Source organism: Neolamprologus multifasciatus, chromosome 19 (genome assembly GCF_963576455.1).
Source record: "Neolamprologus multifasciatus chromosome 19, fNeoMul1.2, whole genome shotgun sequence".
Lineage (NCBI taxonomy): Eukaryota > Metazoa > Chordata > Actinopteri > Cichliformes > Cichlidae > Neolamprologus > Neolamprologus multifasciatus.
Window position 1 is genome coordinate 20067807 of NC_140457.1, and position 16873 is coordinate 20084679.

At 45.4% G+C, this 16873-nt stretch overlaps 1 protein-coding gene across 8 annotated transcripts in view; it reads left to right on the plus strand.

Moving 5' to 3' along the window:
- Positions 1-16873, plus strand: part of ttll5 (tubulin tyrosine ligase-like family, member 5) — a 63903-nt gene that overhangs the window by 16705 nt on the left and 30325 nt on the right. For 7 of the 8 annotated variants that reach the window (XM_085143837.1, XM_085143843.1, XM_085143839.1 and 4 more), the window contains exons 13-21: positions 1546-1627; positions 7896-7957; positions 13055-13110; positions 13686-13727; positions 14598-14705; positions 14830-14921; positions 15461-15523; positions 16056-16204; positions 16498-16744. In XM_085143837.1, the coding sequence (XP_084999963.1) occupies positions 1546-1627; positions 7896-7957; positions 13055-13110; positions 13686-13727; positions 14598-14705; positions 14830-14921; positions 15461-15523; positions 16056-16204; positions 16498-16744 (901 nt within the window). The remainder of the gene's footprint in view (positions 1-1545; positions 1628-7895; positions 7958-13054; positions 13111-13685; positions 13728-14597; positions 14706-14829; positions 14922-15460; positions 15524-16055; positions 16205-16497; positions 16745-16873) is intronic. The other variant, XM_085143840.1, reaches the window with a different exon arrangement.

Below are 16873 nucleotides of genomic sequence, written 5' to 3' on the forward strand. Positions count from 1 at the left end.
AATGAGCAGACAGCTTTACATTGCATGCGGATAGCCTATAAATTACATACACCAAACAGACATGTTTGTATGAGTCATGTTTTTGCCATATAACGAAATCCATATAACTTTTTATAAGCATATGCTCCTATAACCCATTTATCACTCACAGAAAGGAAATGTAACATCTGTCCTCAGATACAAAATGCATTTCATTCTAAAATAAATTGAAAGTAATAAATGGAGACCCGCATTTTTACCAAAATGAATAAAACCTCTTGACCATTTCTGATGAATATCAAGCAGTTTTACTTGACATCTGCCTCCAGGTTTTTATTTTTTGTTCCAACATCTGCAAGTTATTTAGACATGCTCCAGTGTACATACTATACACATCTCATACAACTCATGGTTTGTTTAATGGTTAACTTCATGAGTTTTTAACTATATACAACATCACATAATTACATTTACTCATCCTTTTAAACTTGATCTGCTCTGTTTTATCAATGTGATACTGAGTGTAAAGCCGGGGCCACTGGTTGCTGTCATGCTGGCTTTTGTGTGCTTAACACTGGCATTGACCTGAGATGTTAGAACAAACAGTGCTGCTTACAGCAGCTTTGAAACCTCCAGCCACCCAGGCCTATTCTCAACATAGCCTGTTCTTTTGAAGTGCCATTAGAGGGATTTTTTCTCTGCCTCTTTGGCTGGGCTTCACGCTATCCCCGTAAAATACTGCGGTTTCCCTGCACGCTGCTGCTGGGGCCGATGGCTCGTTGGCTTATTGGGTGACACTCCCCAGAACAGTGTGAGGGCTTTCATATGGCACATAGGGCAACTCTGCCACTGTGAGCCATATATCAGTCAGTGAAACAGGAGAGAAAATTGGAGTAGAGTGGATTAATTTTTACATGGGGAACTGCCTGACCACTTTTTATTGTGTCACTCAGTGCTCAGCTATAACTGGGGTGAAATATATACTATAATAATATATTGTCTAAGGCTTTCTAATTCCCTAGATTTTGCCACTGTAAGTCATGGTCCCAGTTTAGTATCTGAATGTATTTTCCAAGTTAAAAAGATACTAACTTATGATGGTGCTGGAACTCTTTCTGGTGACCATTAGGGCAGTGTCCTTCTAGGTAATATCTAATGAAACTATGTACATTTGACTTTAACCTTCCCAACCAAAATTATTTGCTGGACAGTTTGTTTTTGATCCACCATCTTATGTAAGAATCTTCATGAGAGATGTGTATTTATATGCTTGGTTAAAGCATTTGAGCCAGTCCCTCAGTAGCAGGCATTGGTAAATGTTTCTTTCTTGAATGATTGGGTATATAACATGCGTGTAATCAATAGCAGAAAGTCATGGGCCATGTTGCCAGATGCCACATAATGAGGTTATGACAGAACTCTGGAAGTTCTTCTGACTTTGATGTCCTTCATCCTTTAACTGAGCAGATCTGGGAGATTTTTTCTTTTTTTTTAGTAATCCTGTTTCTGCTGACTTCTTTGTCTGCAGTAAAAACCTTTTGATTCATTTTGTGTTTCCCTCTATAGAACTGTATGGTTTTGATGTGCTCATTGACTCCAACCTCAAACCCTGGTTGTTAGAGGTGAACCTTTCTCCCTCCCTAGCCTGGTGAGTGACTCAATTACTGTATTAAATTGTTGTCATTTGTTATTTCAGGAGGATCTCTTTTCCAAAACATGCAGTACTTTGCAAAAGTATTGAGACACCACTCATTTCTTTATTATAGTTTGCTTCAAAGGAGCCAGCCTTTCTTTTATTATTTTAAAGTGCTCTTGAGCAGTAGTTCTCCAGGTTTTCCGAAGGTCTTTCAAAGTTTGATAGACAGAAAATAGTATACTCTAACCAATAAGGTGATTCCCAAAGAGGTATGAGTGGAAAGCTTGGTATCTTTTCTAAGCATGGTGTGCGGTGTGTCCTTAAAAAGACTGAGGAAACTGGAGAAGTGGAAGACAAAATAAACTGCGGGCTTAAAAAACTACAGCAGATGAATCTAGTGAATCTAGTATCTAAAAGTAAAGTCCTTCAGAAATAGGAAAACAAATTATTCAGTATAGAGCTGATACACAACCTGAGAGATGCATCCAGACCTTCACTTGATCCATCTACTGTTCGTCAAAGGCTGCATTTCAGCCAGTGGTGTTGGGGATCTTGTCAATGTTGATGGAATAATGAAGGTAGATAAGTACAGTGAGATTTTGATCCACCATGCAATACCCTCGGGAAAGCGAATGATTGGCAACAGCTTCATTTGTCAGCATGACAATGATCCCAAACACACTGCCAGTGTAACAAAAGTATACCTGGATAGAAAAAGCACAATGGAACACCGTCAGTCATGGGTTGGCATCCTCAGAGGCCAGACAGGATTATTGAAGCAGAATGAAAGGGAATGGAACAAAAAGCAACAAACATCAAAAGAGGCGCTTTGAATGTCCTTTAAGAAGCCTGGAGAACTATTCCTGAAGACTACTTACAGAGGTGACACCAAAGCTGCCTACCGAGTTCAGGCTGTGCTGGAGAATAAACGTTGTCTTTCAGGCTTGCTAAAATTAGCTAAACAGTTTTACTTTTTGTAACGTTTGTCCTGTTATGCTGGGCTTACACTGTGCGATTTTTGGCCCATTTTCAGCCGATTTTTGAGTCGTGCAACCGTTTTGGCGATCGGCCTGATTTTGGCCTTCATCGTGCATCGTGTAGTATACGTGGGGTAATGAGAAGTGATTAACACCTCACGACCAGCTCCCGATCATCAATCGCTTGGTCGTGAGGATTTCAAACAGGTTTGAAATCCTCACGACCGTCGTGAGGGTGTCGCCGCAGTTTCTCACACTGCGCACGCGCAAACAAAAATGACAGCGAAAAAGACGGCACAGCACGGCAGTGCAGCGTGTGATCTGGACACAAGCGATGGAGGCACAACTTGTAGAACTATGGTAAGCTCATCTGAGCCTTTTCGATGTGGCCTCACAAAATTATCACAACCACAACAACCGTGAAAATAGTTGGATCTACATTGCTGCTCAATCACAGCTGCCTGATCAATGTTTTTCATTAGCAATTTAGCAAAGTTGATGGTGGTGGTGTGCATGTCTGTGTGAGTGAAAGACAGAAAGGGAGAGCAAGCGACAGATTTTCTGTTATAACCTTTATTTTATGGACGCACAATGTGAGCACTCAGGTCGCATCAGAGCATCGGACCGTATAGTGTGAGACCCTGCATCGTGACTTACAAACTTCTAACCCCTGCGAGTCAATTGTACAGTTTGAGCAGAAGCTGAATAACGCGACTGAAAAAATCGCACAGTGTAAGCCCAGCATAAAGCATCCACGGGACACATATGTGAGGACAGCAATACTTTTATTAATACTGTGGTTTTCAGTTCACTGGGACACAGTCACTCCCGCTCTCTGCTGTCACGTCCGCTCCTCCGCCTCCGACTGTTGCTGCGAACATATAAAGAGTGACAATCACCTTCACTTCTCAGCACACCTGTTCACCCCGCCCCTGCGCCGCCCCGGGATCTCACTGCGTCACCCCTCCTCTGCAGCCGGCCAGCGACCACACCCACGCCAAACATCCCCACCGCCCGACTGAGGCCGGGCCCATCCGGCCAAACCTACCCTGCGAGCAGGAGAGGAAATTGGCCACGACCATCTGCGCGCCCGTCCTATGGATCACCTTGAACTTAAAGGGTGTCCCAGGAGGTAGTAGCGAAGGGAGTCGACTGCCCACTGGATCGCTAGGCACTCCTTCTCCACGGTACCATACCGTGACTCGCGTCCGTGAGTTTCCGGCTGATGTAGACGACCGGCCGGTCAACTCCCCCTACCTGCTGGGACAAAACGGCCCCCAGCCCTCTGCTCGAGGCGTCAGTCTGCAGACAAAAAGGGAGGGAGAAGTTAGGTGTGAATAGCAGCGGCTCTCCACAGAGAGCCCATTTCACCTGCACAAACGCCGCCTGGCACCACTCCGTCCACTGGACCAGATCCGGGGCACCCTTGCGGGTGAGATCAGTTAGAGGGCTGGTCAGGTCCGCGAACCCTGGTACGAACTGCCGGTAGTAGCCAGCCAGCCCCAGAAACTGTCTCACCTCCTTTTCCGTCTTGGGACGCGGACAGGATGCAATCGCCGCCGTCTTCTCCACTTGAGGTCACACCTGCCCGCCCCCCAAGCGGTACCCCAAATACTGTACCTCCCTCCGTCCAACCGCACACTTCTTTGGGTTGGCCGTGAGCCCTGCCTGCCTCAGAGACTCTAGCACCGAGGCCACACGCCACACATGCTCCGCCCATGTGTCACTGTAGATGATGACGTCATCTAGATAGGCGGCAGCATAGGCAGCGTGGGGCCGTAGCACCCAGTCCATGAGGCGCTAAAAGGTGGCAGGGGCCCCGAACAAGCCGAACAGAAGCGTAACGAATTGGTACAAACCGTACGGAGTGGAGAAGGCCGTCTTTTCCTTGGACTCTGCAGACAAGGGAATCTGCCAGTAGCCCTTGGTTAAATCCAGTGTCGTGAAAAAGCGAGCGGTGTCCAACCGGTCCAGGAGCTCGTCGACCCGGGGCATGAGATAAGCATCGAAACGTGATACCTCATTCACCCTGCGATAATCGACACAGAACCGAATAGACCCATCCTTCTTCACCACAAGAACGATGGGGCTACACCAGGCACTGTGTGATTCTTCTATTACTCCCAGCCTCAGCATTTACTTCAATTCCCGGAGAACAATTTGTCTTTTATGTTCCAGCAGCCTGTAGGGCCGTGAACGCACCGTCACGCCAGGCTGTGTGTTAAAATGGTGCTCTATGAGAGAAGTATGGCCGGGTAACGGTGAGAACACATCGGCAAAGCGCTGTTGCAATGCAGCAACATCCGCCCTCTGGGCCTGTGTGAGATGGTCACTACAATGGAGGGAGGCGGGGATGTTAGATTTTGGCACCCCCGGCTCCAACTCATCTCTCTCTCTTATCAGGCTCACCAGAGAAGCGGTCTCCGCCTCCCACCAGGCTTTGAGCAGGTTGAGGTGGTAAATCTGCGTGGCCCCGCCCCTGTCCGACCGCACCACTTCATAGTCAATGTCCCCCACTTGCTGTGTGACCACGAAGGGCCCTTGCCACTTGGCGAGTAACTTGGAGCTGGAAGTAACTTGGAGCTTTATCTCCTGGTCAAAATTGCCTGAGTTTCGCCCCTCTGTTGTACAGGCGTTGCTGCCACTGCTGGGCCTGGAGCAAATTCTCCCGTGAGTCTCCCCAGTGTGTGCAGCTTTGCTCGCAGGTCCAGCACGTACTGAACTTCACTTTTCGCAGGGCTCGGACCTTCCTCCCAGTTTTCCTTAATCAGGTCGCGCACCTCCCGCGGCTTTCTGCCGTACAACAGTTCAAAGGGAGAAAATCCCGTGGAGGCCTGGGGCACCTCCCGCACTGTGAACAACAGAGGGTCTAACCAGCGATCCCAATTGCGTTCGTCCTCGCGAATGAACTTACGAATCATGGACTTTAAAGTCTTATTTAGCCTCTCTACCAGCCCATCAGTATGAGGGTGGTAGACACTGGTCCGAATAGATTTAATGTCCAGTAATTCGTACAGTTCCCGCAATGTGCGCGACATGAACGACGTGCCCTGGTCAGTCAGTATTTCTTTCAGAATACCGACTCGGGAGATGACCTGAAACAGTGCCTGCGCCACGCTCTTCGCTGAGATGCGCAGCGGTACTGCTTCTGGGTATCGCGTTGCATAATCCACCAGGACCAATACAAAGCAATAGCCGTACTCCGGTTAAATGGCCCGATGAGATCCATGCCAATGTGCTCAAACAGGATCTCCATCAGTGGTAATGGGCGCAACGGTGCCGGCCGGCTGGTTAAACAGCTGGCATTCTGGGCACGACACACACCAGTGGCGCACGTCGGCCCAATAGAATCAGGCCATTATGCGCTCCAGAGTTTTTTCACAACCCAACTGCCCTGCCATGGGGTTCGAATGAGCCGCCTGGAAAATCGTTTCCCGGCGGCTTTGCGGCACCAACAACTGTGTGCGGATCTCATTAGTGTGAGTGTCGCGGCTCACTCGATAAAGCCGATCGTTCCGCAATTGGAAATGAGGGTAAGTCCGCGCAGCATCAGGGTGCACCAAGCGACCATCAATATCCATCACTTGGTCATAGGCTGAGCGTAGGTTGTCGTCCCGAGACTGCTCTAGTGGAAAATCTTCCGTGGGGTGCACAACGGGAGGCAGTGGGGCTTCCGTGGAAGTCCCCGCCACCTCCTCCCCCCCAGAGTCAGTGTCGGTCGACCCCGCGTCACCGCTGAGCGCTGTGCAAACGTTACATAAATTCACAGACCGCGATCACATCCCCACGTACTGCCCCAGTAAGCTGTGGAACCCCGGCCAATTTGTACCCAAAATAAGGGGATGCGACAGGCGCGGGCTAACCGCCGCCTTCACTCTATGTGTTTTGCCCCTGAATTTCAGCAACAGTGACACTACCGGGTACTTATATCCCCATGCACACATTTAACCTCCACCCAGTCAGCCTCCAACAATGGCGAACCAAACTTTGGTGGACCAGGGTCTGCGTGCAGCCCGTGTCCATCAAAGCATGGCGAATACCCCCTTGACACCTTACCGGCACGCGGTACGTCCCTCCTGGACCGGGGACGAGCGCTGGAGCGCCGGCAACACGGAACACCTGCCCCACCTCCATGAGCGGACATTCTCGCTGCAGATGCCCCGGCCGCCCACACTTCCAGCGGTCTGGCCCCGGCGTCTGTGCGGCTCCCCGTGGCTCCGGGGCAACCTCAGCGGCCGGCTGGGTTCCGGCGGGAAGCAGCGGCCGGAACAAGCTCCTGGGGCTCCACCCCGCTGCCTGCTCCGTTCCCACCGCCGGTGGCCTGAGTGGCGGAATACGGGCGCTCCGCCGTGGCTCCAAATGGGTGGGTCCCGGGTTGGCCGCCAGATGGTCCTCCGCCAGCGTAACCGCCGCCAGCGTAACCGCCGCCAGCGTAACCGCCGCCAGCGTAACCGCCGCCGTCAGATCCACCGGGCGGTGGCAGCGGACCCAACGAGCCGTTGCCTTGGGCAGGCCCCCCACAAACTACTCGAGGACGATCAGACGATCAGCCCCGGCGCGGCTGCAGTCCCCAGCAGGTGCCCCAGAGCCGCGGTCTGCTGCTCCAATTGCTGCGAAGCAACGCCAGCTGGTGGTCCTGCGCGGCAGCCTGACGAGCTGCCATCGCCGCCATATCCAACATCATCTGGCCCAAGACCTGCAGCGGTTGTGCGGGCGGTTGTGCGGGCGGTTGTGCGGGCGGCTGGGCGGGCGGCGCAGCCGCCGGGGGAGCAGGTGGAGCGGGCTGGGGATCGGACATCGTGCCAGGGTTTCGGCACCAGTGTAACGTTTGTCCTGTAAAGCATTCACGGGACACAGGTGTGAGGACAGCAATACTTTTATTAATACTGTGGTTTTCAGTTCACTGGGACACAGTCACTCCCGCTCTCTGCTGTCACATCCACTCTTCCGCCACCGACTGTCACTGCGAACATATAAAGAGTGACAATCACCTTCGCTTCTCTGCACACCTGTTCACCCCGCCCCTGCGCCGCCCCGGGAGCTCACTGCGTCACCCCTCCTCTGCAGCCGGCCAGCGACCACACCCAGGCCACGTTTTAATATACTGTATTTATGTCTGCATGTTTTAAGCGATTTCTCGTTTTCCTAGCAAAATGTAAAGCTGTAGGTGTTTTTTTAATCATCTCAAGGTTTTAAAATGTTCCTAATTTCAGTGCCATGTTGAAGGCACTCAACTGATGAGCATTTTAGTCTGACATTATATGACAATAATGTTTTTGTTTGTGAAATCTGCTTATTTACAGTGATGCTCCCTTGGATCTAAAGATAAAGGCCAGCATGATTGCAGACATGTTTTCACTTGTGGGTGAGTGCATCTGGCAGGAATGAATGCAGCTTATATTTAATTCCACAGTTTTGCACAAGTGGGTGGACTTTATAGACAATCACTTCATTTAAAATGTGCACTTTGAGCTTGATGTAGACTAGCATAGGAAATGCTGGTGAATTAAAGTAGCCTCAGGCCCTGATACCTCACACATTGGTGTTTGACTATTAGGAAGCAAGTGTTTAGGCATAGATAAAATCCCTTGTAAGAATGTGTACATGTATTGGTGAATGGGGCTGAAACCCTTTGAGTGCTTAAATAGAAAAAAGCTATATAAGTACCAGTCCATTTACATGTCTGTATCTCCAGTTATATTATCAACCACTAAATAAAAATCAAAGGACAAATCTTGGGAGAATATCGACATTAAAAGTTATGGGGAAAAAGTAAACATTAACAGATGTCAGGTTTAAAGCAAACAGTTGCATTGGTACATGTTAAAAATGTTAAAAGGAACTTTGTAGGCATGGATCTGACTAAAGTCAAAAAGAATAGTTGTTATAATTCACAACTTGTGACAACAAAACAAGATTATTTTTATATTGCATTTTCATATTATCCTAATAAGGACACATAAAAAATATTAGCAAAATCTGTTTATGTTTTATGTCTCTAAAAAAAACAAACATATCTTTCAATGTATTGAATTTTTAAATCACCAAATATCGTATCGGTATGAATCTTAAAAATACTATAACGCTGACGTTCCACGCCTACAGTAAGCCATCAATATACAAATCGCAATGCAGAATGAAGCTAGATTAACTGTTGAGTAACAAGGATTCAGAGCCTATAAACAAATTTAACTGAAGATTTAGATGTTCTTTAAGGTTAAATTTTGCATTACTCATGCTTAAGCTCTGGATGGAAAAATACTTAGGCACAATTAAGAGATCATTCAGTGAGCATTTATTGCACAAGTATATATTTGGGAAAAAGACATTATTTTGGCAAGGCTAACATGAATGATGACGATGAATGAAAAGTGCTGCAATTATGCTTTTTTTTCTGTGCTAGTGTCACTAAAAGCCATAACTGGTAGTTGCTTCTTTTAACCAGCAGCTTTCAAGTGGAGACAGTCGACTGTTGTTTAATGCTTAATGTTTTCCTACATTCCATGAGTTGAGTTTTGCAAAGTGCCAAAAATAGCTGTATGGCTTCCTAATGGGCGCTCCACTGTTGAAAGAACAAATCGTAGCCTTCATTAATTGACATTAAATGACTTTCAGACAAAAAACGTTAACGTAGGCCTACTTTTTTGTGGTCATTAAGCCTGGCCCAAGGCAGAGATCAGCATTGTTTTTTAATGTTTGCTGCAGGGAAAGAGAGATACTGTGTCTTTGTTATGTTTCCTCCCTTCTTAATTATAAATTCTCATGTAGATGAAGACTTCAGATATGAAACTATAGGAGCCCACATAGTTTTAGACTTTATCCTTTTCTTTGTAGATACAAAATAAATCCGTATACGTGGGGAAAAAAGATCTTGATTATTTAACTTTACTTAATACTCTTCTTTATCCTTGTTACCAGTTATATTTTACACAGAGCATACTGATTAGCAGGCGTCCATCTAAAATGGCACCGAACCATTAAGTCTATCTGTGGTCACAGCCTAATGATATTAAAGGAGTGGTGATTACGCCCATGTGAGTGAATGTGTGCACACATGTGCATGTGCGTCTTAACCCTAGGCCATACTGTGGCTTGAAACCCTCTCCACTGGCTCATTAAATGAAAGAGTAGAATCATAAATTGCCAGTTATCTTTGGACGGAGACGTTACTGTGTGTCTGGGGAAAATAAGCGGTGGCATGTAAAACATAGCACATCTATTATGTACCAAACAAACTAAGTCGCTGTTGGCTGATAACACTTGGGCTGCCTCCCAGACCTGTAAATAATGACAGCATTCCATTTGCATTAATTTTCTGCCTGCGTGTAGCTGTCAGTTCTCTGTCACCAGTGTTTGTAATAATTGCCGTGTTTAGGCAAGAGCATGGTGGGGGCCTGAAACTTACCTGACGGCTTGGATGAGGTAGAATAAATAGCCCAGAGCTCTAAGCTGTCAATAGATTTAATTCACCGAAAGTGTGAGAACAAGATAGAACATAAACCTATTTATTTAAAAGGTCACTGTGACCACTAGTTAGCTATGAAGGAATATGGGAATCAATAAACAAAAGATTATAGATTTAAATCTTTTAGACAGGGTGGGAACGTCTTGCTAAGAAATCGATAAATCGTAAATGTAAAGTAAAATCTAAAAAACAGTAGGGCCGATATATATCGAATGACGATATGAAAACGTCTATTGTTTCATTTTACGCTATCGTTTGTTTCGTGGTGTCGCAAAATAAACTGTTTACGGCAATATTTTTTCATCGTTTTGATGGTCAATGTAGTGGCTATATTAATTTCTTAAAGTTCTCTCTTTCTCTTATATTTAATATAACCACACTACGGACAGACAAGCGCCTGTTTTTATGCGTTTTGGTTAGCAACAACGACGGTAACACCATCGCGTGTCCGCTTGTTAATGTTCCACGTAAACCTTTCACAATAAAGCTCAAGATCCTGTTGAGACTTTTCAAAATAAACTGAATCACGTGAAAGAGCAGATTATTTACGGATGAGAAGTAAAAAAAGAGCTGCCAGGTGCTAAAAAATAAACCTTGGACTCAAACGTTAGAACAGGCTTTTCCCCGCAGCACGCCGTGTAATAAATACTCACAAAGAAAACGGCGGCTGTTACAACTTATGTCTAAAAATGTATAGTTTCATGCATCTGTTAAAACACTTGACTTCAGCTACATGACGCGCAGCTGGAAACACTTCCCGCAAGTCGAGCTGCCCGAGATTCACAGAATTTACAGAAAATGTTAAATTTTTGTGATTTATATCGTTATCGGAACGATAGAATTCTTATATCGGGATATGAGATTTTGGTGATATCGCACAGCCCTAAAAAACAGTATATTGTAAATCCACTACAGTGTGTGAACGTTTAACATTTTGGAGAAAATACATTTGTAATATAAGTACCACTCTTAAGCTTGTTAGCTTAGCTTTGCATAAAGACTAGTAACCAAAGAATGCATATAAAAGAGGTAATCCACTGACTAATACCTCTGAAATGGAAAAATATATACATTGTTATTTTTTTAAGTATAAAGTCGCTTGCTTGGGGCAACAACTAAAAAACTTTCTAGCTTCCTGGTTTGCCTCTGCACTGTATGGCACAGTCCATCATTGACATCGCCCATGGATTAACAAAAAAAGTAGAATTCTTCCATCCATCCATTTTCTGCCACTTATCTGGAGCTGGCTTGAGTAACCCAGGTACCTCCTCCAGCTCATCTGAAGGAATACGGAGATGTTCCCAGGCCAGCTGAGAGATGTAATCTCTCCAGCATGTCTGGATCAGGGGCTCCTCATGGTAGTACATGCCCAGAAGACCTTGCACAGGAGGCGCCCAAGGGGTGCCTGTCCGAACAGATGTCCAAACCTCCTTTCGATGTGGAGGAGTAATGGCTCTACTCTGAATCACTCCTACAGTAAATGACTGAATTCAGTAAGGTAGAGCCCATTCATCTTTTGCCGGAAGCTCATTTACACTGTTGTATCCACGGTCTTTTTCTTTTGGTCCCTTTACTGTCACACGTCTCTTTCCCATCACTCGTGAACAAGATCCTAAGATATTAAACTCCTCCACTTGGGGCAGCATCTTGTTCTTGACCTGGAGTTGGCACACCACCCTTTTCCTGCTGAGAACCATGGATTCAGACTTGGGGTGCCAATTCACATTTCTGCCGCTTCACACTCAGCTCCAACCTACTCCAGTGCAATCTAGAGGCCACCACCTGATGAAGCCAATAGAGCCACATTCTCCCAGGAGGAAAATGGAGTCCCCACCCTTGAGCACCACACCCATTATCTGTAAGAAGTGTTAATGACATTCAGTTTCCTATCCTTAACCTAAACACATGGTGGAAAGTAACTGTTTTGTCCACCAGGGAAAACCCCAGCATATAGGCAGGGACCTGGGGGGATACTAGTGCCCCTACCTGCTGCCTCTCCTCGAGGGAAACTCCAGATAGGAGCAGAGTCCCATAGATGGGTTCTAGAACCCAAGATGTGTGTTCAGGTGAGCCCAACTATATCTAGCGGGTATCTTTCAACTTCACACATTAGCTCAGGCTCTTTCCCCATCAGAGAGGTGGCGTTCCGTGTCCAAAGAGCTTATTTCACCAGCTAGAGATCAGACTGCCAAGGCCTCCACCCTTGAAAGTCACCCACCCACCATACATTGCACCTGAACCCTGTAGTGCCTTCTGCAGGTGGTGAACCCAAAAGAAGGTGGGCACATGTTGCCTCTTTGGGCTTTGTCCGAATGGGCCGAATGGACTAAAGTTTAGCCACCAAGCACTTTCATGCTTCCTCAAGGGTGTGACCCCAGTAACCTTGTACCAGGCAGGGTTAGAATCAGTCTCACACAGAGTCGCAAAGGTTTGAAAATAATAATGTTTAATTTATAAACAAAAACAGACTGAATGCCAGTTCTTGCGATCACTATGAATCAGTCTGCACTGATGAGCAGAATTCATCTGCAGGAGACTTGGCTCAGCTTGTTGCCAACTGGTTTAAAGTAGTTATATTCCTATGTAAAAGCAAGGCAGCTGAGCATCTTTGCCAATTTGCTGTTAAATAGCTGATTTTTGCTAATTCCTCACATTTAATTACCAATTTATCCCAAACACATTGCATGCAATTGCCAACCTATAGTGTGACTGTAGCTTAAGAAACAAACCCATTCAGCATCAGGGGCCTGGGTTGCATTATGCTGCAGTGGGTCCCTATTTTGAAACACTTCTTTCTATGTATTTTTAAAAAATTCATGTATTTGATATAGCATGATATTGTTTAATTTATTGCCTTTCTGTCGGTCTATGCTCCACATTGGTTTCTTGCACAAACATTAAGAAGTTGATGCAATACATGAAGGTCATGGGAATGTAACATATTTAAGACCTGATGTCATAAACATGCCCCTTTATGGCTCTTCTGTATCCCTGCAGGCTTTGTGTGTCAGGACCCCCTGTCGAGACAGCCTCGCTCTGACCAAAGAACACAGGTAGTGGTGGACACCAGCACACACGCGAACACATGCACGCACACACGCACACACAACCGTCAAGCCAAGCATTGCACTCATTCACCCTTCCTTGTGAAACATTCCCATTCTTGTCTTCATGTCTCTGTTAGTTACACTACATTCCTGCCACTGCCACTGAGCTCTTCTCTTACCCTAATGGAAAATTCACTGTAATGCAAAACAACTGCTAATGCAATTACAGTGTTTGAGTGACCTCAGTTTGTAAGTGCTACACTCTCAGTGGCTTATTGTTTTATCATTTCTAATCAAGTGACTAATGCTCTCTCTAGGCCTTGTTGCCTAATGATGCCACAACAGCTAATACACTTGGCTACCTCCACTCGACTACTGCACTAAGATTTGGCAAAGGACCTGGTGGAGGGATATTACTAAATCAGACAGATTTCTGCTCCACCTTATATTGTGTAAAAGGCCTGTTTAGACATAAAGTAACAATGTTTCATTGTTGTATGTTAATGTGGTTTGGATGTTGTCTGTATGTGCCTTGATACAGGCTCAATGCTGATGCAGTGTGTTCACCCATTTCCTCTTAGAAACTTTTTTCTGCACATCCAGCCACTACACACAGCAGAGTGGTAAGCTTTTTTTTTTGTTGACTCAGACGTATTAATCTTCCTTTGCTTTGTCCCTTTGCAATTCCCTGATGCCTGTTTACCGGTAAGAAATCGCTTGCTGCTTTTTGCTTATTTGATTATGTGGCTAAAGCAATTTTTCAGAGGGACAGACAGATGGCTTATATAAATCCTTAATGCTGCATTTTTAATCAAAGCTTCTTTAGCAAAAGCACTTAACAAGCCGCAATGCGCTACTTTGCGTAATGAGTTGAAGAACTTTCTTCCCGATGCTTCAGGCACACCTAAATCAAGCCAAACACTAGCTGTTGAAGAACTTCAGGGGCCCATAGAGAACCTGTCCTATCCCTTCACTCTGATCAGGGGCAACAGTTGAGACCTTTTCTGAGGGATTAAGCCTTGTCACTTTTTGGCTGCCTTTGTATCCCCACCATCCGTGTCAGGGTAATTAAATATAATCCCCTGCTATTCAGATGACAAATTTTATATGTGATCATGCAGGGTTGTGCCCCTCTATCTGGCCCGAGTTCCAAAACTGCATGCCAAAGTTGTCAGTCACAGCCTAGTAGTGCATGCAGCAGGGAGACAACCAGAAATGCCACTGCTTAACAAAAGCACTCTATTTCTGTGGCGAAGACAAAAGAGGAGAACGGAGTTTTGGTTATCTGTGATGTAGCTTCTACATTTTCAACTTAACATACAAATAGATTTTTGTGGATTGTTTTTCAAAAGAAAGCGTTTGTTAACCTTACGGCCTTTTGTTCATCCTGATTATGAAGCACCTGATTTGCTTTAGCAAAACTGGATTGAAAAGAGGAAACATATTACACCGTTTTTATCGAAAACTGTTTGCATTGTCTCCGCTTCTTGTAGCGACAGAGGCCGACGTCAACCAACATCTCAGAAAGCGAGGATTTTAAGGACAAGCGAGGAGCTAAGCATGACCAAGGAGACAGCACTCTGAACCTAACTGTTGAGGAGGTAAGGTCTTAATAAAGATGTTGTGTAAAGTACTTTTAGTATAGGCTGTGTAACTGTATTTTTTCTGTATAAACATTGCTTCTTTTTTTAATAGATGGTATTTTACTTTCCTTCACTAATATAGATCAGAGTGCTGCGGAGGATAAAGGAAGAGTATGAAAGACGAGGAGGTTTCATTAGGATCTTCCCCACCGCGGATACATGGGAGCTCTATGGGTAATCTGAGCCAGGAAAGAACAGACAGATCCCTTGTAGGCCGCAAGGGAAGTTTGTCTGTAATGTTACTCATTACTGATACTGTGCTCAGATAAGCGGGACATTTAGCTTAAAGCCAGACTAAGCGACTCCCGTTTGCATTTGCTAATTCAACCACCAAACTACGATATAGCTCCAGAGTCACTGGAAACTTGTTGGAGTCTATGTTCCAAAAAAAATGATCCCACAGTGACTTTATATTAAAATGCTATTAAACTCCTATTAAGAGAGGAAATCCATCACTGTGCTTAAAATTTATATTCCTATATGAGGATTAGTTGCATGATTAAACCTCCGTTAGCAGCAGGGTATTTTGTGGCATTTTTAAAAGCGTTTTATTGAGCGGTCTGGGGAGCTATTGGTGCAGTTAATACCCGTTGCTTCCACAGTATCACAGAAGTCTCATTTTTAACACATTTGCCACAAATAAAGACGCCGGAGCTCACTGGGGCCCCTGCCTTTATGATTATTGTAATTTGCTTATTATCTTCTTCTCTCAGAGGATATCTGGAGTCCAAGACATCAATGAACTTCGTGTTGGCGAACAGACTTTTCCATGGAAGGTAAGCATTTCCATTGTGGTCGGGATGGGAAATAAATCTCTCCATCACTTTGTGGAAATGGTGGGATTGTAACGTGGCATTTGTTTGGTCTTTTGACTGGATAGGTGAGACGAACAGCTGAATAGATGACACACAGTCAGCTTTTCCAGCGCGCGCCTGTGTCTATGTGGCATTGTGGCATCGATTCGGGGGCAGGAAGGGAAAGATAGTCACAGATGAATTGTGCCGTTCTATTGAACCGCATTTTTGTTATTGTAGTACAACGTTCATTTAGGTTATTTGAATCTGCGCAGGCTTTCAAAATTTAACCACAGGTTTGACTGTATTGACTGGAGATTTGTCCCCCGACTAAGCTAAGATTTTCCATATTCATTAGGTAGTGAGTTCAGGGAGATGGTTGCTGCTGCAGTACCTAACTTAAAGTTGAAATTTACAGCTGTTTCTCTGCTTTGTACTTGTTGATAATATCCATATAAATCATTATTCTTGTTGTTATTATCATTGCGTTGACACGTCTTGCTCTGCCTCGCAGGAATGTGAATGGGAATGTGCAGCTGCAGGTGGACGTGGTCCATGGCTGTCACGTTGTCCAGTATGAGAGGAAGCTGCTGTCTCTGGAGGCACGAAAGAGGAGACAGCGCCACCTGACTCATGGCTCTGCTGCAAGGAAGAAAAAATCGGGTAAACTCAATGTGTTCTTTTTTTTTTTTTCCTTCTTCAGTTTGAAATAACTTTTTTTTTTCCAAAACTAGGAAGAGTGTAGCTAAGTAGAACAACATCTCACGCTAATGCACTTTTGGTTCCAATAAATAACTCCCCTGTGTCACGGTAAGGTTGGCCAAATATGACTCTGTATGAGTTCATTTCATTGCAGCAACAATAAAAAGCCTATTTTGAGTGCATGTGTGTATTTTATCCCAAATGCCAGTGATGCAACTGACATTTGTCTTTTCTTGCTGTGTTGCATACCTCAGGGAAGGAATCCAAGGCCTCCCTGACTGAGAACAGCAGTCAGGAGGGAGAGGAGTGTGCTCAGGAGGAGGTGAAACAAGTTCTTGAGCCAGTCTCACACAAGGCTTTGGTAGCAGAGCAAAGAAAACAAGTGGCCACACCACTGGAGCGATGCCACAGTAAGGCTCAGTCCAGCTCAGAGGCAGCCGTGCACAATGCCAGCCCTACAGTCAACCTGCTCAACATCCTTCAACAGGGCTGGGAACTCAGGTCAGTTTGCATTCTGGGCTGCTGCTCCCATTCGTCCTCATTGAGTAAGGAGTACTGTGAAGTTGCAGGTAGAACCGAGGATGAACATTTACACGTGTTGATGTTTTAATTCCTCTCACTACCTCTGAC